This window comes from Otolemur garnettii, unplaced genomic scaffold (assembly GCF_000181295.1).
Source record: "Otolemur garnettii isolate 467f Iridium unplaced genomic scaffold, OtoGar3 scaffold00038, whole genome shotgun sequence".
Lineage (NCBI taxonomy): Eukaryota > Metazoa > Chordata > Mammalia > Primates > Galagidae > Otolemur > Otolemur garnettii.
Genome location: NW_003852433.1, coordinates 12225395 through 12246254, shown reverse-complemented (window position 1 = coordinate 12246254; position 20860 = coordinate 12225395). Strand labels below are relative to the sequence as shown.

General features: G+C 42.6%; 1 protein-coding gene across 3 annotated transcripts in view; it reads right to left on the bottom strand.

Moving 5' to 3' along the window:
* Nucleotides 1-18021: 18021 nt before the first annotated feature.
* MED13L (mediator complex subunit 13 like) overlaps nucleotides 18022-20860 on the bottom strand; it is a 303234-nt gene continuing 300395 nt past the window's right edge. For 2 of the 3 annotated variants that reach the window (XM_023513280.1, XM_012805266.2), the window contains one exon: nucleotides 18026-20850. In XM_023513280.1, coding sequence (XP_023369048.1) covers nucleotides 20718-20850 — 133 coding nt within the window. In that variant the 3' untranslated portion in view covers nucleotides 18026-20717. Of the gene's footprint in view, nucleotides 20851-20860 lie in introns of all 3 variants that reach the window. The other variant, XM_023513279.1, reaches the window with a different exon arrangement.

The window sequence follows — 20860 nt, the reverse complement described above, 5'->3', positions numbered from 1 at the left end:
AACTGTTTAAGCTGTATCCTTTATCTGTATCTCATAAGCCAAGAACACATGAATCATCATTTTATTTTTCTTATACCTTTTGGTAGGTCTTAAATATTTCCTAATAGATGTTTTGTCTACTTTATTGGTTGTACAGGGAATCATGATGTTTTGGCACATAAAGGCCCACTTACTTGATCAAATTTTAAATCTTCTAGGCTTTCTAAGCCAAAAAGGAAGTTCTTGAGCTACACTGTGTCTCCATGTTAAGAAAAGATTCTGTACCTTTCTTGTTTATCCCTGAATTCCCTGTGTCTAGTGAAGGGCCTGCAACCTTGTAGTTCCTCTATAAGTGAGTGAGATATTGAGTAAAACTCTTCATTTTATAGATGAGGACACTGAAACTCAGAAGTGACACGAGTTAGACCAAACCAGCTACTGATATAGAGGGAAATCCAGGGACTAGACTCCAAATCTCTTGAATCTCCCAGTCCAGTGCTTATTCCACTGGCACCATAGGTTCCTGGAGTGTGGTCTCCAGACCTGCTTGTTCGTGGCAGGGCCAACAGTATACCTCCACAGTTGTGCCACAGGGCTGGGTCAGCTCTCCTGTTCTCCACCATAACATGGTCCACAGAGGTCTTGAACTCACTGGTTGGCGCACAGGAAGTATCATGCTGATTGGATCTGCTGAGCAATAGCTGAGTGGCAAGCACTTTAGATGTCCTGTGAGATATGAAAATGAGAGGGCAGAAGATCCACTCCACAAACATTCAGGAGCCCAACTCAGGGAGGTGTCTGGAGTCTCGGTGATGGGAAGCATGCCAACATATCCCCTCCAAGGTCAACCACAAGTTGCTGCCCATCTACAACCACAAAGGAGACACGGTGACTGGCAGGCAACATAGAGCACATCCGGGTGCTATTTTGGCCTATCCAGAGTGGCCCAGAGGCTGCCAAGTTTGAATGGAGGCAGAAACAAGAGAGGGCTTTGCAGTAAAGTCGAGATGCCTCACAAGCTGCCCTCCCAGCAACGTGGGCCTGCCACTCAGCACACAGAACAACCCGACAGTGCTTCCCTGGAAGATGAGCCTCCACCCTGGACATTTTGAACTCCTTAAGACACGCGACCGACAGGAAAGAAAGAAAGCAGGAATTGTTGTACCGGCTGAAGTGATTAGTTCTGATTACCAAGGAGAAATCGAGTTGCTTTAACAGCCTGAGGAAAGGAGGACCGTTTCTGAAGCCAGGGGATTGTCCGGGTCTCTGTCAGTATTTCCCCCGCCGAAAGGTAAAAAGGGTTGGGAAAACCACGGCAAGGAAAACATGTTAGGACAGCTGGGGACCCAGACCTTTCAGGAATAAGGGCTGGGTCCCTCCGCTAAGCAAAGAACCCCAGCCAGCCGAGGTTCGAGGTTCGGGCAGTGGAGGGAAGATGCCAGAGACAGCTCGCGGTCATGATCACAGAAGCCAGGACGGAATGTGGCACATTTTCCGTCTGCTTGTTTTCTGTCCGTCTTTGTTTTTCTATGCTAACCATTCTCGCCTTTCTTCTTCTCGCTTTTGTTTTACATACAGATTTTTAGAGGTTTTTTTTTTTATTATTCTTTTTCTTCACTGAGACTCTCTGGGCTCTTCCCTTCTCCCATCCCCTCCCTCCTCCTCTCTCTCTCTCTGCTCTCCCCTCAGAGTTTTAGAAGTTAAGTTTACAATTTTGTCTTCAGGTAACAGAATAGCGGGACTATGATTGAATTTCAGAAATGAGTTCTACATCCAGTGATAGCTACAGAGACGCTGGAGACTGCATTGCCTCCTTTTGGAGAAAAGGGCGAGGGTTCAACTTGTAGAAAGCATGGCTGTGTCTTGTTATGTAGGAATATAAAGTTGTTTTATTGTTTGCATATAAAATTTTGAATGTCTGTAGCAGGGTGCATATGAAAGCAAGAGTATCACTTGAACCCAGGAGTTTGAGATCCCTGTGAGCTAGGCTGAGGTCATGGCACCCTGGCCTGGGCAACAGAGTGAGACTGGGTCTTGAAATAAAACAATAAAAACTCTCAGATGAGTGAGCCCTGGAGCAGCAGAGATTGTCCCACTCGCCTTGCTCAGAATCTCATATTTGCCAAAGGACCTGTCGAGTTGAGTTAAATTAAAAGCTCCTGCTCTAGCTCGGCACCTGTAGCTCAGCGGCTAGGGCACCAGCCACATACACTGGAGCTGGTAAGTTCGAATCCAGCCCGCACCTGCCAAACAACAATAACAACTACAACCAAAAAATAGCCGGGTGTTGTGGAAGGCGCCTGTATTCCCAGCTACTCAGGAGGCTGAGGCAAGAGAATCACCTAAGCCCAAGAGTTTGAGGTTGCTGTGAGCTGTGATGCCATGACACTCTACCAAGAGCAACATAATGAGACTCTGTCTCAAAGAAAAAAAAACCTTCTGGTCTGTGAAAAACAATAGCAAGAGAATGGGAAGACAAGTCACAGACTGGGAGAAAATATTCACAGAAGACACAACTGATAAAGGGCTATTAACAGCTATACTAACAACTCTTTTAAGAAAACAACTCAGTTTGTTTTTTTTTTTTTTTTTTAACAACTCAGTTTTTAAAATGAGCCAAAGACCTTAACAGATATCTCATCAAAGAAGATGTGCGGAAGGCAGATAACATATGCAAAGATGCTCACATCTATACCATCAGGGAAATGCAGATTAAAACATTGAAATTCCTCTGTACCCCTAGGAGACTGGTCGAGTCTTAAGCACTGACATGTTGGTGAGGACTTGGAACAACAGGAAGTCTTAGTCATTGGTCCTGGGAATGCCAAGTGGGACAGCCACTTTGGAAGATAGTCTGGTGATTTCTTATAAAACTAAATACACTCTTAACATATGATCCCATAATCATACTACTTCGTATTTACCCAAAGGAGTTGATAACTTCATGTCCACACAAAAACCAGCATGCAGATGTGTATAGCAGCTTTATTCATAATTACCAAAACACTGAAGCAACTACAGTGTCCTTCGGTAGGTGAATGAATAAACAGTGGCACATCCAGACAATGGAATATTTATTATTCAGGGCTAAAAGGAATATGTTATCAAACCATGAAAAGACTTACAAAGAAATATTAAAGGTAGAGTACTCAGCAGGAAAAGCCAACCTGAAAAGGCTATATGACCAACTATATGACATCCGGAAAAAGCAAAACTATAGAGGATATAAAAAGATCAGTGGTCACCCGGGTTGGGGGGTAGGACAGCGGATTTCTAGGCCAGTGAAAATACTCTTTCTGATACTATAATGGTGGATACATGTCATTACGTGTTTGTCCAAATCCATAGAATTTTCAACACCAAGAGTGAACTCTGATGGAAACTATGGACTCTGGGTGACAAAGATGCGTCACTGTAGGCTCATCAATTGTAATACATGCACCATCATGGGGGATGTTGATGGTGGGGGAGGCTGTGCGTATGTGGGGACAGGGGATACCTGGGGACTCCTTGTACCTTCCTTTAAATTTTGCTGTGACCCTAAATCTGCTCTTAAAAAAAGAATAAAATCTTTTAAAAAAAGAACAGGTGATAGGCTGGATTAGGCCCACCTGCCAGTTTGCCCAGTTACACTAACTATGGGTTCTGAGTGTCCTGCCCATGCATACTACAGAGCTCCCCTAGAAGAGTCATTTTATTTATCAGGGCATTTGGGGCTCACATTGGGTTGTTGACCTTTCCTGGCAGGCTGGAATCTCTCAGCCCCTACTGCTGGCCGCTTCAATCAGCCTAGCGTGAAGAAGCAGATTATTTGCCCCCTGCTGAGGTTGTATGGATCCAGAGCTGTCTCCGTCTTGCCCCAGACTGTGACTCTGTTCTCTAGATGCTGCCTGGGCCATAGGAGGAGCCACAAGCTGGATCCTGGATGACACCGCACCTTTGTTGGACTTTAGCTATGAGCAGCTGTTTCAGTCCAGGAGAGGTAATAGCTGGGAGTTGACAGGAAGGAAGGGACTCTCAGGTTGCCATGTCCCCAGAATCCCCGTTCTTCCCTCTCGACATCGGTGTTGTGGTAACTGCTGAGGCTGACGTCGTGGCCTAGTTATAGGATTAATTTTTGTAAATGCTCAGAAAGGATGTGTAGTCTCCAATGGTGGGGTTCTAGTATATCCATTAGATCTTGGTTGTTAATTGCATTCTTGTCATCAACCCGGTTTTTGTTTACTTTTAATCTGTTTTGGCTCTCAATTGCTAAGAGAGGCATGCTAAAATCTTTCCCTATAATTATGAATTTGAGATCTATTAAGTACATACAAGTTTAAAATTATTCTAGCTCCTGGTAATTAAATCTTTTCACATTAGGATGTAAGCTTCTTTATTTCTGATAGGACTATTGGCCTGAAAGTCTTTTTTTTTTTTTTGCCTGATAGTAATACAGATCACCCAGCTTGCTCTTAATATTGGCCTGGCCTTTATTTTTCTATCCTCGAACTTTTAATCTTTCTGTGCCTTTACAGTTTTAGCTAATTTTTTATAAACAAGGCATAGATGTTTATTGTTTTTTACTTTCACTCTTAATTCAATAAGATAATGCTTTTTATTGATATATGTGTATATATAAATGACCTATTTAGTTTCATTGTAACTGTTGATGTATTTGGATCTATTTCTAACAACTTGTTTTATGCCAAATATCATGCTTTTTGTCTTTTTTTTTCTTCCTTTTCTTCCCTCTACTAGATTCAATGAGTTTTCTTTATTGTCTCATTTACCTTTCTGTGGGGTCAGAAGATGTACATGCTGGTCCTTTTATTTTAGTATCTACAGTTAAAATGTTAATATGTCCCCTTGATTTCAAGCTAATCGTGGATAACTGAGTTGATCAATATTTATATCTTCCTCTCCAACAATAAAAAAGCTTAGACCACTTTCATTCAGATTATCCTGTGATAGTATTTATTTCCATATGGTTTTAAATCCTCAAAAACACTCGTTGTTCCTGTCTTATATGATTAGTGCATGTAAATTTACCCACATATTCACCAATTTCTTTTTTTATTATACATATATGTTTAAATTAGAGATGGTATCTTTCTTTCTATGTTGCCCAGGCTGGTCTTGAATTCCTGGGCACAAGCAGTCCTCCCACCTCAGCCTCCCAAGTAGCAAGGACTATGGGTGTACACTACTGCTCCCAGCACCAATTTCTTTTCAGCATTTCTTTTCAGATTTCACTTGCTAACTCCTGGATTTAGATTCCTTCTTCCCAAAGTACATGCATTAGTAGTTATGTCCATTAATGATAAGAAGCTTTGCTTTTGTTTATTTGAAAATGTCTATTTCAGCCCTCTTTCTTAAATAACAGTTTCACCAGGTAGAGATTCTGGGTTGTCAGTTACTATTTTCTCAGCATACTGAAGATAATGACTTCTATCTTCTGTTGTTACTGTTGAGAAGTCTGATGTTAGGCCTTCTTTGGTAATCTTTCCTTTCCTTTCACTTCATTAAGACCTTTTCAGTTGATAACAGTATGTTCTTTGGTGTTTATGTTCTGAAGCTGTATTATGACATGGATTTATTTTTACTTAACCTGCTTGAAGATAGTTATCTATCTTGGATTTGAGGATTCGTGTCTTTCATCAGTTATGAAAAACAGTCTTTGAATGATGTCTCTGTCCAATTTTTTCTGCTCTTTTCTGCTAACATTTCTATTACTTGCCTATAATACCTTCTCATTCTGTCTTCAAGGCCACTTAACCTCTTTCTTATATCTTCTGTTTCTCGGTCTACTCATGAAGCATTCTGGATATTTTCTCATATTTGGCTTCTCATTCATTAGTGCATTCTCTATGTGTCCTACTTACTTCAAAGTTATGGTTGCTATTAACTCTGCAGCTAAATCTTATTTTATAGTGCAGTAGGGAAATTATAGTTTACAATAATTTATTACATATTTCCAGACAGCTAAAAGAGAAGAATTAATGTTCTTGACAAAGAAAATAAAAATGTTTGAGATAATAGACATCAAATTATCCTGATTTGATCATTACATATTGTATATGTACATTTATAAAAATATCATATGTGCTCCTAAAATATGTACAACTATGATATATCAATAAAAAAATTAAGTTTAAAAAGAGCTGATATACATTGCTCTATCAGAAACTTGTTTTTCATATTTACATTATATTGAAATACAGTTATTATTTCCTTTATACTCTTCTAAAGCATCTAAGAGCATTATACTGAGAAGGGATCCCTACATTTTCTGATTTTTATTTTTGGAGATGGTGTCTCACTTTGTTGCCCTTGGTAGAGTGCTGTGGCATCATAACTCACAACAACCTCAAACTCTTGGGCTCAAGCAGTTCTCTTGCCTTAGCCTCCCAAGTGGCTGGGACTACAGGCATCCACCACAACTCCCAGTTATTTTTAGAGACAAGGTCTTGCTTTGGCTCAGGCTAGTCTTGAACCTATGAGCTCAGGCAATCCACCCACCTTGGCCTCCCAGAGTGCTAGGATTACAGGCATGAGCCACCACACCCAGCTGGATCCCTAGGTTTTTGAAAAGGTCAGAAGACCCATACAAAAGAAAGAAGATCCATATTAGGATGGGTTTTATGTATGATCCAAAATTTTAGGTATTTCTTTAGCAGCAGATTTTTGGTTTGGTAATTCATAGTGTTGCCAGAAAGGAAGCTGAAATCACCATTGGAAATCCCCAAGTGTGTCTCCAGCACTGTCTGGCCTCCTAGCTCATGGACACTTCTAATAGGACTGGTGTGGAGTTAATAGTATCCTGGACCTTAGTACCAAATGAGTCTGACCTTCACTTAGGCACCCTAGTTTGAATAGGACATGATGTGGAGATAACTAGCCCATTAATAAAGGTAACCTAATAGATACCCAAAGATTCTTTTCAGAAGAAATTCTCTGTGGTTGAGAGCTGAGGAGACTCCTCCATGTAGGGTCACACCCTCAATGGACTGTGTTGTGGCTTTTCTGCCACACTGTGGAAGTCCACAGAAGGGTGGAAAGGTATGAAACATGGAGAAAGGAGTTGATTTGGCCCCAGCTCAGAAGCTTTCATAAGCTCTCAAAGACCTTATCAGAGAATTCACCCCATCCTGGCTAATTCTACCACCAGCCCTAGAATGAGTGCCCTACCAGGCTTCTATGCCTGGAACCCCAGGGGCACATGGAGGCTCTCCTTCTTCAAAAGGAAGAAAGCAAGATTATTCCTCCAAAACCTCAGGATACCCAACAGCTCAGACCTCAGGAAGGCCAGCCTTGCTCTTGTAAATCACCATTTTCCTGGCTGGTATGGAAGGAGACAGGGAAGTCAACCTATCAAGATCCATTGTCAATCATCTCTAAGGCAACAGCCAACCAAGATGTCCAATTCCTACAACAGGTACAAGAGGCAGGAGGCAGAATGGGACAGATGTGTGGAGTTGGCCTGGACAGGGGTGTCTGTTTATGGTTGGGGGCCTGGAGGCCTGGGAGCCATTAAAAAAATTGCCTATTAATCTTCCTGTTGGTTTTTGAGGGCAAAATTAGAGCCAGAAATGAGTCTGGGACTACAAGGACCTAGAAAGCATATGTAAAAGCTCTGCCCTTATGAATAGGAGAGAAAGAAAAGATGCTCTCCAGGAGCTATCAAATGTGTTCTTTAAAAAAAAAATTTTTTAATCAGGTTTACTGAGGTCTAATTTATATTGAAAGAATGCAGTCATTTTGATATAACCGCTGTGAAAAACAATATGGTGGCTCCTCAAAAATTTTCTTTAAAAGAGACTGTCCATATGATCCAATGATTCCAAAATCCCTGTACATGTATGTTCACATGACAGCAGAAAGGTGGAAGCAACCTGAGTGCCCACTGATGGTTGAATGGATTAGCAAAATTCTGTATATCCATACAATGGATTCGTCAGCCTTAGAAAGGAAGGAACTTCTGATACAGGCTACATCATGGATAAACGGTAATGACATTGTGCTAAGTGCAATAAGCCAGTCACCAAAAAAGACAAACACTGTGATTCTACTTATATTTGGTCCCTCCAGGAGTCAAGTTCAAAGGGACATGGCAGGGGCTGGGGAGAGGAGGAAGTGAGGAGTTAGCATGAATGTGGACATTTTGTTTTGCAAGATTGTTGCAACAAGTTCTGGAGATTGCAGGAGGACTTCGTGAAACCACTCGACACTACTGAATTGTACACTCATAATAAAAATTGCTTAGGTGGTACATTTCATATTATGTATATTTTTACCACACTTAAAAATACATATTTTTTTAAAGTATACCCATTTTTTAGAGTAGGACACATGGAGGCTCTTCTTCTTCAGAAGGAAGAAAGCAAGATTATTCCTCCAAAATCCCAGGATGCCCAACAGCTCAGACCTCAGGAAGGCCAGCCTTGCTCTTGTTACTCACTGTCTTCCTGGCTGGTATGGAAGGGCACAGGGAAGTCAACCTGGCAGGGCACCCTGGCACTGAGCCCCAGCTAAGGAACAGCATGGGCAGTGCCAGTCTCATCTGCCAGGGGCCGTGGACACCTGCCACCTTTCTTCAAGTTCCCCAATCCAGGCTACCATTCTAGACAACGCTGCACCAGTCAGGGCCCTCTTGGGGAAGGCGACCCCCTCCCCTTGACTGTATTAGGCAGGGGCTGCAATGGGACGCTGGCTGGGCCAGGAGGAAGGGGCACCAAGGCCACAGGAAGCTTATTCTATTCTGGTGATTCCCCCCCATGCCTGGCCAGCTCCCTCTGGACTCCCCTCTGCTCATCTCCCCCACCCTCCTCAGGAACTGGTGGTCTAGCATCAGCACCCCCAATCCCCATGCCTCTCCCATCTGTCCCCTAGAGTCAATCCTTTCCCAGCCCCCAGGGCAGAGGTTGGTAAAACAAACTCATATCGATAAGCCAGGTGGAGAACATTAAAAAAATAAAATCTTGAGATACTTTGCTAAGAAGAGTATGTTCCAGCTCCATCCATGTAAACGTAAAAGAGGTAAAGGCTCCATCTTTTTTAAGGCTGAATAATATTCCATGGTATACATATACCACAATTTATTAATCCATTCATGGGTCAGTGGGCACTTGGGCTTCTTCCATGACTTGGCTATTATGAATTGAGCTGCAATGAACAATCTCATGCAAATATCTTTGTTATAAAGTGATTTTTCAAGAATGGAAGAAAAAAATATCCAACGTACTCACTACTATTATAAAACCAATTACAATCACTCACACTTTCATAAGAAGACTAGATCACAACTCTGGCCCAAATGAAGGAGGGAGGAGGGGAAATGGGAGGGGAGGGGAGAGGTCAGATCGAGGGAGGGTGAATGGTGGGATCACACCTATGGTGCATAATGCAAGGGTACATGTTGAATCTATTATAAATGTTTTAACACAATAATTAAGTAAAGGAGATGAGGTATATATTAACCAGTGTGATGTAAGTGTTCCTGATTCTATATGAAATCAGCACATTGTATCCCATAAATGCATTAATGTATACATGATCTATATGTTTATGATTTAATAAAAATAAATAAATAAATAATGAAAAAAGAGTAGAGTATAAATGTCTTAACACAATAATTAAGTGAGGTGAAGGCTATGTTAAACCAGTTTGATGTAAACATTCCAAATTGTATATAAAATAAGCACATTGTACCACATAAATAGCTTAATGCATAGTTATGACTTAATAAAAAAATAAATTTATGGGCGATGCCTGTGGCTCAAAGGAGTAGGGTGCTGGCCCCATATGCTGGAGGTGGTGGGTTCAAACCCAGCTCCAGCCAAAAACTGCAAAAATAAATGAATAAATAAATAAATTTAAAAAATAAAATAAAATCTGAGAGGATCAGGTAAATAAAAACCAGAGGACTGAGAAAATAAAAAACTGGCTTGGCTCCTGTAGTTCAGTGGTTAGGGCGCAGGCCACATGTACCAATTCAGGTGGGTTCAAACCTAGCCCAGGCCTGCTAGACAACAATGACAACTGCAACCAAAAAATAGCTGGGCATTGTGGCAAGCACCTGTAGTCCCAGCTACTTGGGAGGCTGGGGCAAGAGAAATGCTTAAACCCACAAGTTTGAGGTTGCTATGAGCTGTGACACCACAGTACTCTGCCCAGGGCAACAAAATGAGATTCTGTCTCAAAAAGAAAACAAAAAACAAACAACAACAACAAAAAAAACACTTAAAAATACATATTTTTAAAAAGTACACCCACTTTTTGTGTTTTGACAAATATAACAACACCGGCAACTAAAATAGAAACACTTCCTTCACCCCCAGAAAAGCTCTGCCATGCCCTTTTGCAGTCTATACTGTCTTTAAACATCTTGCTGAATTAAAATTTAATTAAATAGCAATGATATTCCCACTGCCCTGGGGTCAGGTTCAAGCCTAAGATCTCCACAGCTACAAGGAGCCATGTCACACACAGATATAGGCCTTTTCAAGGTGTCGGCAGGTGGTGGGGGGGTGGGGGAGAGGGCAGGTGAGGGGCTTCCCCCATAAAGGACATTTGGTTTGGCTTCTTAATTACTAACCAGATGTCCAGATATTGAAAGCAAGCAACAGCATTGAACCTCCACCTCCCCAAACACACACACACACACACACACACACACACACTGGCAGATGCCCAGCCTCCACTCAGTCCTATGCACTGTCAATTTGCCAAGCCAGATTGCTCCTCACAGCCAGCCCTACAACACCTGGCCCTTGTGCCTGCCCAGCTGGGATCTGTCACCCCTAGAGCTGCGTACACATAAAAGAGGTCTCCTGGGAGATCAGACTTAAGCCAGCCCCTCTGAACTGCTCCCCAGGGCTCTGACTCCCTAATTTCAAATCCCTTGACTTTAGCCCATAAAGATTTGCTGCTGAAGGTTTCCCCCTGGTGGAAGATCCAGGACATACTAATATTATGCCTAAACTTCCGTGGTTAGTTCACAGAATGTATTCAATCCAACATATTTCAAACAGGGAATAATTTTTCAGAGGAGAAACCCAAAAGATTCTGGCTTAACCAAGAGGTCAAGGTTAGCGTCACCTGTAACTGGACATAACGACATCATGAACTCCCTTGCCCCCATCGTGAGGCATTGAGAAAGGATGTATCACATCTGTGGTGTTCTTGCCCCAAAAGTCACATATCAGAGGAGATGGAAGAAAGATATATGCTATGTGGGATCCTGGATTGCCACCTGACTCAGAAAAAGAACCTTCGTGAAAAACCCATCTGAACAAAGGCTGATGCTGAGTTGACAATGATGTCCTGATGCTCCTAGTTTTTTTGTTTGTTTATTTGTTTCCTTCATAAAGAGGGAGGCTGGTCTTAAACTCTTGGCCTCAAGCTGTCCTCCTGCCTCAGCCTCCCAAAGTGCTGGGATTACAGGCACCAGCCGCTGTGCCCAGCTCGTCTCTTCTTTCTGATGCTTGTTTTTTGATGAGGCAAGATGTTAATCACAGGGGACAATGAGTGAAATGTATACAGAAATCTCTGTACTACTTGTGCAACTTTTCCGTGAGTCTAAAATGATTCCAAAATTAAAAGTTTAAATGATCTGTCCATCAGCCTTCTTCCAAATATAGAACGGCCTAGAATGTGTGTTAGGAATGCAATCCATGCCCTTATGGATGTGCATTCTAGTAGGAGAGATGGCACAGAAGTCAAATAGCCATGTCTGTATTTGATAATAACAACCTTGAAACAAAATAAGGGCATGCAAGGGGCTGGGGGGGAGGGCAGGGGACTGGTAGAGGGGCACGCTGTCTGTGGAGATACAGGGATGCAGCAGCGAGTGGCCCAGACCCCATCCCCATGCCCCAGTGATGCTTATCTTCTACAAGGAGTGAGGAAGTAAGGACCTGTTCCATCAGGGAGGGAGCTGGCAGGGTGGGCAGGGGGCAGGTGGGCTTTACAGTGTACGTAACAACAGGCCTTGCTGAGCAAGTGAGGAGGGCACAGCGGCCTGGAAGAGGGGATGGAGTGAGACTTTCTGGTGGAAGAAACAGCATGAGCAAAGGCCCTGGCATGGGAGCGTGTTTGGCAAACTCCAGGATGCTGGTGTGGCTGGAATGTGGTCAAGGAAGAGGCACATGGTGTGGGGGGAGATTTGTCAGATTACCTTCCCGCCACAGCAGCAGGCCTCAGAGTATTCTCAGCAGAGGAGGGACAGAGTGGGATCCATCCTTTCTGAGAGACAAACCGCAGTGCTGGATGGAGAATGAACTGCACAGTGGTGGGGGCAACAAGAAGCCACTCGCCAGGGCCAGTGAATGAGTACTCGGCTCCTGTGACAGTGGCACTGGGGAGGGGGGAGCACTGCAGAGAACTCAGACTCGGGCTCGATTGGCAGGCGGGGCTCACAAGATTGAAACAAATGGATCAGGTGTGGAGAGTCATAAAAAGAGATCAATCTGCGGTAACCCCACAGCTTTTGGCTTAAATCTGACATCTGGAAGAAGAGAGGGTTTCAGGAAGATACGGAGGTTTAGGGGGGAAATCAAGAATTGCATTGTGCATGTGTTTGAGACGCCCATTTGCCAAACACTTGAAAGGTAAAGCAGGAGCTTCCATGGCCTGGATGAGAGGAAACAGGAACCTGTGTTTATTGTGCCTCACCCAGGGGCTGCGCCAGCGTGCATGGATCACTTCCCCTCCACAACGGGTGGAGCAGGTGCTGCCAGCGCCGCATTTTACAATAAGGAAATGGACGCACGACAAAGGGAATGAGCAACATAGAGCCAGGGTTTGAATCCAAGAAGTCGACGGCAGATCTGGGCTCAAATTCATGCATTTTTGCAACACTAGGGAAGGAATGAAAGAAAATTGATTTTCTCTTTGAAGTTTAAAGGTTCCAGAAAAATGTCCAGGTAGGACAATAGGCAGGAACTCATCTTGCCATGGCTGAGAGCATGCGGCTGTGCAGCTTAACTGTTCTATTTGCTGAATGTCTCCTCTGTGCCCGGCAGGTCCATGGGAGAAATCGTCAACTGAGAACACTGTGGTCACTGCCGTGGTGAGGCACCAGCCACTCTGGGATCCCAGGAGGGCCACGAAGGTCAGCCCAAAGCTAGGGATGGCTCCCCAGAGGCACCAAACACCAGAAATCTAAGGGTGTATCTGCACCAAGACTAGGGGGAGAAGTGCCTTGAGTAGAATAGAACTTTCTAGGTGTGAGGCAAATTGCAAGGTGGAGCTTTGGCCTGAAGTAGCGACAAGGAGGACTAGAGCCAGTGCCTCAGAGGCTGGCTGCCCCAAGGGGTCCTGGGAGGGGAATTCTCTTTCCCATTCAGTTCTGTCCCACTTCACAGTAACGCAAGCTATGCTTTAAGTTAAGGGACATGGGATCTGATTCTATCTCTGTTGCCTTAGACGACTTGTGTCCCCACCCTGGCTCTCAGGGGGTTGGGCTGCTCTTACTCACTTCCACCAAGAATCAGAAATGGCTGCACTGTGCCAGAGAAATGCCTCTGGCCCCCAGCCCACCTTCAAGGTGTGCCCAGCTACTAACAGGAGGTGGAAAGCGACCTGGTCTTTGCCACAGAGGTTCAAAAAGTGAGCGCTTTCCACTTCGGGAAGAGTGAAGGGAGAAGGCCCAGCTTGCCGTGCCAGGCCTGGGATATAGAGAGGACATCCCGAGTGTGGTCCAGAAGAGGAGCCTAGGAAGGTTGCCAGGACGAGGCCTTGGTGAGCTTCGCTCATAAGCTTCTGAGCCAAGGAAGCTGGACTTCACTGGCACACTGATATTTTGGGGATTGTATTGACTAGAGGCAAGAGGGCCAGCAGGGAGCTGACTGTGGGATCCAAATAAGAGGTAAGGGACAGAATTGGCATCTGCAGAGTTTGGAGGTGGAGGAGTCGTGACCTAGGACGATAGCCTCTGCCTGTCAATGTTTCTGTCTGAGGCACCTGCAATGCCACAAAGATAGCTGGGGTCCTGGATTTACAGGTCCTAGACAGAACGCAAATCCATGCCCAGCTATGGTGATCTAGCAGGGGATAGAAGTACTTGGAGCTGATGGAAACCAGTTCCTCAGATGCCATCTGGGTTTCTAGTTGGTGTCTGAGAACATTCAGCGAATAGGCACTTGGTTAGGAAGGACAGGGTTTTGCAAACTGTCGAAGTTGATCTCTGCCCTTTCCACATGCCCATTCCCCAGTTTTCAGCTGCATACTCTCCTCTGCCTCATCCACTGAGACACTCACTCCCCTCCACCTCCCTGGAAATGTGAATCTTCTGCCTGTGGCTTATCCCCAGAACTAAGCCAAGAGCTACACGACAGGTGGTTCTGAACTATGAGGAGAAGCCAGAAGAGGCATGTCTCCAGCTGTGGGATCAGGACATCAACCGATGCCTAAATTGTGCTCACATGGAGGAAACAGAGGAACTGAGCACTGCCTTCTCTGTCCACACCCTGGGACAGGGGAGGAAAATCTAACTGTGCAGGCAGGGGCCACTATAAATTTAAAGCCTCAAGTATGCTGTTCTGGTCAGTTCTCACCTCTGACCTGCATGAAGGCTGTTTCAGATCTCACCGAACTCTCCCAATCGCCCCTGCCCCCTATCCCCATCTCCTGTTCACACACTCTGTCCTCCACCTCCACCAGAGAACAAAGCAAGCCATCAACCAATGCTCACTCTCGACTGAGGTTTCTAATCTTTCCTTAGGCGCTTCTGGCTGTTAATCAGCCCCTTGTCTGTCCTGGCAATCACACATGTTCAGGACCTTCGCAAATTAAAAATGACAAACCAAACCCTGCACAACCCCATATCCCACTCTGATCACCCACTTCCTCTACCTTTGTTCCTCCAGGCCTGCAGTCTGGCCCTGCCACTGCCCTATATCCTCCACTGAAATTGTCCTCAGCAGCCCTTGCACTGTTAACATAGCCATTGCATTGCCAAAACCCACCATCATCCCTGACTCCTTCCCACACTTGCTTAATCAATACCCAATTTCTGTTTGACTTTCATGTTACCTTTTGTTTTCATGTGACCTTCAAATGACCTGCACATGACATTTATGTGACCTTTATATGACCTTCATGTGACATTCATGTGACCTTCATGTGGCCTACACATGACCCTCAAACTAATGGGCTCAAGGGATCCTCTTGCCTCAGACTCCTGAGTAGCTCAGACTACAGGAATATACCATGTATGACCTTTGCATGATGTACATGACATTCATGTGACCCACACATGAACAAAATGTGACCATCACATGACCTGCATGTGATCATCCGATGACCTTCACATGAACATCACATGACACAAATCTCACACATGGTCCTCAGGTGCCCATCAGATGGCTGTCATATGACCTTTGTATGACCTTCCATGACATTCAGTGACCTTCATGGGAAATCCATGTGACTGACAAAATCATCACATGAACTACACCCAATCATATGACCTTCACATGACCAATACATGATCATAACATGACCTCATGTGACAAACATGGCCTTCATGGGACCATTCATAATTTTCACACAGCCATCATGGGACCATCACAAGATCATGTGATCTGCACATGACCAATGTGATCACCTGACAGGCATGTGATCACATGGACATCCATGTAAGCTTCATACGACCAACACCTGACCATCATGTAACCCATTATGTGATCATGCGGCATGCACATGACCTGAACATCGCTAACATGTAATCAAGAGATCAACATGTGGCCTTCATGTGACCATCACACGTGTGTGTGGGAAATTGATTTACATAATTTGCTTGTGTAAGAGTTTTTTTTTTTTTTTCCCTTTCCTCTGTTTCTTAGTTCTGGGGTAACCAATTTCCCTGAATACTGGGTGGTTTTATGAAACGGGTTGACGCAAGTATGCCTAATCCACTAGCGAGACAAAGAAAGCATAAAATAGGCAATGACCACAGAAATGCTGGGAGTTGCTGCCAGTTTCAACATGTCTCCCTGCTGTGAGTGCCAGGTGAGTTCAAGCACACTCAGGGACAGACTTGCTTTCACCCACATCAGTAGCAGCTCAGATAAATGCTGTTTCAGCAAAGTATTAAAACAGAACATATGCTTTTCTCATTTTCCTGCTTGTTTTGAAAAAAAAGTTGACAGGCTGGAGTGTCTAACTTTGGTCTTCCCCACACCTGGTAACCTACACTCATTGAGGAAATAACCTTTACAAGAAAAAATAATACTTAAGTTGTATCTAACCTCCTTCTTGGAGATTATGCTTTCTTCCTCATCAACTTTTATTTCTTAGCTGCTTCATTACTTTGGAGTTCTAGCCAGAGGCAGTTAAGTGTCAAAAAAAAAAAAAATCTTTTTAAAACTTGACCTGGGAATTTTACGCAAAGTAGAGGGAGACAGGTAAATCTGGTTCCAAGCAGAGTAAGATGCCCAGGGCAAACATTACAACCATATAATTACCTGGCACAACAGAATTTTCTAATGGTGTCTCATTAGGTATTAATGACATGAAATAATTACTGTTGAAGTGACCTTTTTGTCAAGGGTATATAAACAAGAGAATCATTTAACACCAGGATAACACAGTAATAAGTTGAAATTGCATCTTGATAGGATTTTAGCTTGTGGTGAATTCAAAAAGCAAAACCTTTCTGTATTGGCTTGAGTTAAAATGACAGCGACAAAGACTGTTTCTAGTGTGTGGCTCATGCTCCTGCCGTCTTAGAAGCAGCACACTTTCAAAATCTTCTACTAACAAACCGCACTTTTTATAAAGATTTTTCTTGGCTCTTTGATGCCAGTTGGTAACAAATGCCAGTTGGCCTGTGACTTCCTGAATAGCAGGAACATAAAACAATCCAATCACATCGTCAGAGGGGATGGGGTGGTGGTAAGCAAATCAGAGCAATGAGATGGTAATGGTAAGCAAATCAGATGAACACCAATGGTTCCTAAGGTGCCAAGTCCAATTTATTTACATCTAAATTGCAAAATGTTTTAGATGCATTCAACAATTACTAACTTCAGGAAATTTAGCGACAGTTGCTGAACTGGTAGGCAGAAGTCGTTATGAAAATAATGTTCCTACTATGAAGAAAGCCAACACTAATTGTTGGATAAAAGCACCACCTCAGTGTAAAGTATCCGAGCTAGTGAACACTTGTAAAGGACCCCGAATTCTCATTATTTCATGAATGTGGGGTTCATCAGACTGACTAGATTACATACATTCTAGGGAATGTGTAGTTCTTTAATATGCTTCTAGAAAGCCATGACAAGCAATGCCATGGACTATTATTTAAGACAGTGGTGACTAGAAGGGACAGAGATCAATATTATCTATTAACCAAGAATTTGGTCTCACTTTTCTCTAACAGTTTACAACTGTAATAACACAGATCTAGCTTTTTAGTTTACAAAGTGTTTCTCATAGAATCATCCTCACTGTTAATCTACAGATGAAATAACTGGAGCTGAGTAGTCTCAACAGTTTTATCTCTAAATTCAGAAGTTACATTCTTTTTTCTAAAGAGATGGTGGGAGACTTTCCAACTACTCATTTTTTTACTACATGTAAGCTCTGCCACCTCTTGAGGTTTACCATTTCTAGTGAGTGACTCCATCTGGACAGTAGAGGAAAGAAACTTTTGAAATTCCCCTTGAACATGTGGATTTTCCTACTGGATGAACTCAAGAAGAAAGGAACAGAGTGGTGGACAGCATGTAGCCCACAGGCCCTTGCCTGTGTGGTGTGTCAGATGGTATGTTCCTGTCACCAGCCTGGGAATCAGGAAAATGACAGAGAGATCTTTTGTTTCCAAGGAACATCATGTTGGAGAATGTGAATACCATTTCAGAACAGCTGTGGGGGTTGGGTACAGCAGTAAAATCCTACACCCATCCACCCATCTCACTGACTGGGGGGTGGAGGGGTGGGGGTGGGTGTAGCCTGGCTCCTCGTCTAGGATTGTTCATCCATAATACAAACACCTTTTCAACCGGTGTAGGTGATTTTATCAAAGGCAGCATGGGAGGGGGAAAAAAACACTCAAAGTTTCAGTAATTCAATAATTTATTCCTCTAAAAAAGTGTGTAAAAGTATATAGCTCTCATCCACAAGGTATATATGAATGACATTTAAAATGGAGGCCTTTTATTATTGTTTCTTTTTATCAAAGTCTTTTAGTGTACTGTACCAGTGCTATACTGTAGTTATTTTTTTAATGAACTTCACATATTTTTGTATTCTTTCAAATTGTTTGCTATATATAAAAGAAGCTCACTGCAAAATGCTTGAAGGAAAAAAGGAAACAAAAGAAATTCAGAACGTCCCAGAAATGTACAGCTTTTACATTTAAAAAAGGTTCTGAAATATACATACAAGCATGCTGGACAATCCCACCCTTCTCCCCTCCCCTCTTCCCCTGTTTAGTTCAAACCATGGTAAGAGTTCTGATTTCTGCAGAATTTCCAAAATTAAAAATAAAAAAAAAATAAAATAACTTCTCACTCTGTAGCAAATCCAGGGCTTGTACATTTCAGATTAATTCAGTAAAAAACTCACAAGTAAAATAATGCATATTTAAGGGAAATATTATACAGACTTTTTCACACAGAAGTACATAATAAGATTTTTTAAAATCTATTGCCATTCATTTATTTTTGCACAAAAACGTATAAATATGTCACCAGCTTTTCTTAACTTAAAAAACTTAAATAAAAGACACCAGATGAAAACTACCCTTTGCTGCCTTTTTTTTTTATAATTTTTGTAGGGTTTTTTTTTTGTTTTTTGTGGTTTTTTTTCTTTTTCTGCTTAGAATTGGGTGTCTAGGGAAGAAAAGCCCCTGCATTAAAAACAGCCCATTTAAAAAAAAAAAAATTCAAAGTTCTGATGAATTCCGGGAAAAAAGCAACCCCAAAGTGGTAAAAGATTACAAATATCTACTTTACAATTTGTCTTCTCACCAAGATAATTTTATACAAGTTTACAATCTTCATCATCTTATGCTCTTCAAAAGGCCTTGAGAATTTTCCTTTCTGATTAAGAAAAAATAGCACTGCAATATTTTAAAGTCAATTTTACACTGTACACGTTAGATACAAACGGTTTGATATATCAGATTTTTTTTAACCTATACATTGCGAAAGTCAACCCCCGCCCCCAATCGGTGGTACAGAGAACAAAATTATCCATTTACAAGTTATTTCTCTGTTTTCACATTCCCACCACACAACTTTTTTTAATATAATGTTTTAAACTTTAGATTATTTCAAGAAAAATACTTTTACAAAATCATATCAATTATTACATTTTTCCTTTTTTTGTTAATAACCAGGACATAGAAGTCTCTTGGAAGAACTTTTAAAATTTGCATGATTCTCTCCACAGATGACAAGAGCTCAACGGCCTGGTCAAAGTGGCTCCGGGAGGCCAGTCCATGCCCACTGCCCTCAGACAGAAACACAGCAACACAAGGGTTAGAAACAGGGTCTCAAAGACAACCCTCTGGGCCAGGAATGAGGAGTCATAAAATACTTCAATTAGCCATTAATGCTTTAAAAAGGCATTTTTTAAAAAGTCCCACCAGGAAGGCTCAACTTCAAGTACTAATTTTATGATTAAGTTGTAATATTTCTTTGAAATAATATTCCTATGGTCCAGAAAAAATTCACCATATTTATAACTGATTTTATGAGCAAACACTTTCAATTGTGATATGTACATTAAGACCTTTTTGATCTAATGAGGAGAGACCTGGCTTTCAATAAGAATTCACTAGAAAATATATTTCCGTTGTGACTATATAAAACTAATTAAGGTACTTGCCTCCATGGCCCTGGGTTGAGCTTGACTGCCTTCTGTATAAAAATGTTATCCTTCATGAAACATTGGCCACTTAACATGGCAGAACTTTTAAAACCCAGTTTGTTCTTAACAAAACCTACTGCTGAGAGATTTTGTATACATTGTTTTAATAATGATCTCCCCAGTTTGCTTTCATTCCTTTTCTGGCTTCTAGGACAGAGGTATGTAGTCAAAGAATCCTATGGTGGATCTGAGTTGGGTTTTAGCTACTGTACCTGGTCCTTGTGAATAAAAAAAGTGAAAGAAAAGTCGCAAAAACCATATGACAAAACAACTTAAAATAAATAAACGAAATGAAGCTGCCTCCAGACCTTCTGTATCTACACATAGGTATGGAGCCAACCAAAGCACTCGTGTCAGTCTACGTGGGAGCACGAGGGAGACGGAGACCCCTATGAAATTACATACTTGGAGCTGGTTCTTATTTTTAAAAAGTCCCAGATTATGGAGTTCAGGTAACCCACAGGCCATACACCAATAACTAGAGGATTTCATCCAAAGGGCTAGACTGCCCTCATTTTTAAACAGAGGCTGAAAACACAGACTCTTGTGCAAAAGGACACTGTCTCTTCTGTTTCCCTCTTAAAAGCCACCGACAACCACCACTTCCTGTGGATCAGTGGTTGGGGGCTGCGCACACAACACTGGCTGAAAGTCACTGCTTATGGAAGTTTCCAGGTCCATGAGAGAAGTGTCAAGGAGTCACTCTGGTAATGAACACTGCAGAACTGACATGTGCCTGCTGAGAAGGAATCACAGTGCGAGACTGTGCAGAGTGGTCTGAAGAAAAGGATGTGGGCTATTTGCAGAGAGCAGCAGGTTCCTTGGACCAAGGTTGCAGGGAGAAGGAACTGAGCCAGAGAGAACAAGTGCTTTTCCAATTAAAGTATATTCATGATGGCATTGTACAACTGAGTGAGCACCACAAAGTGGACGGGAAGGCAGGAAGTACGGTCCTGGGTGGCCGGATTGCACGTGAGCCAGGACAGAGCGTTGTACTGCTCCAAAACAAACCTGCCAGAGA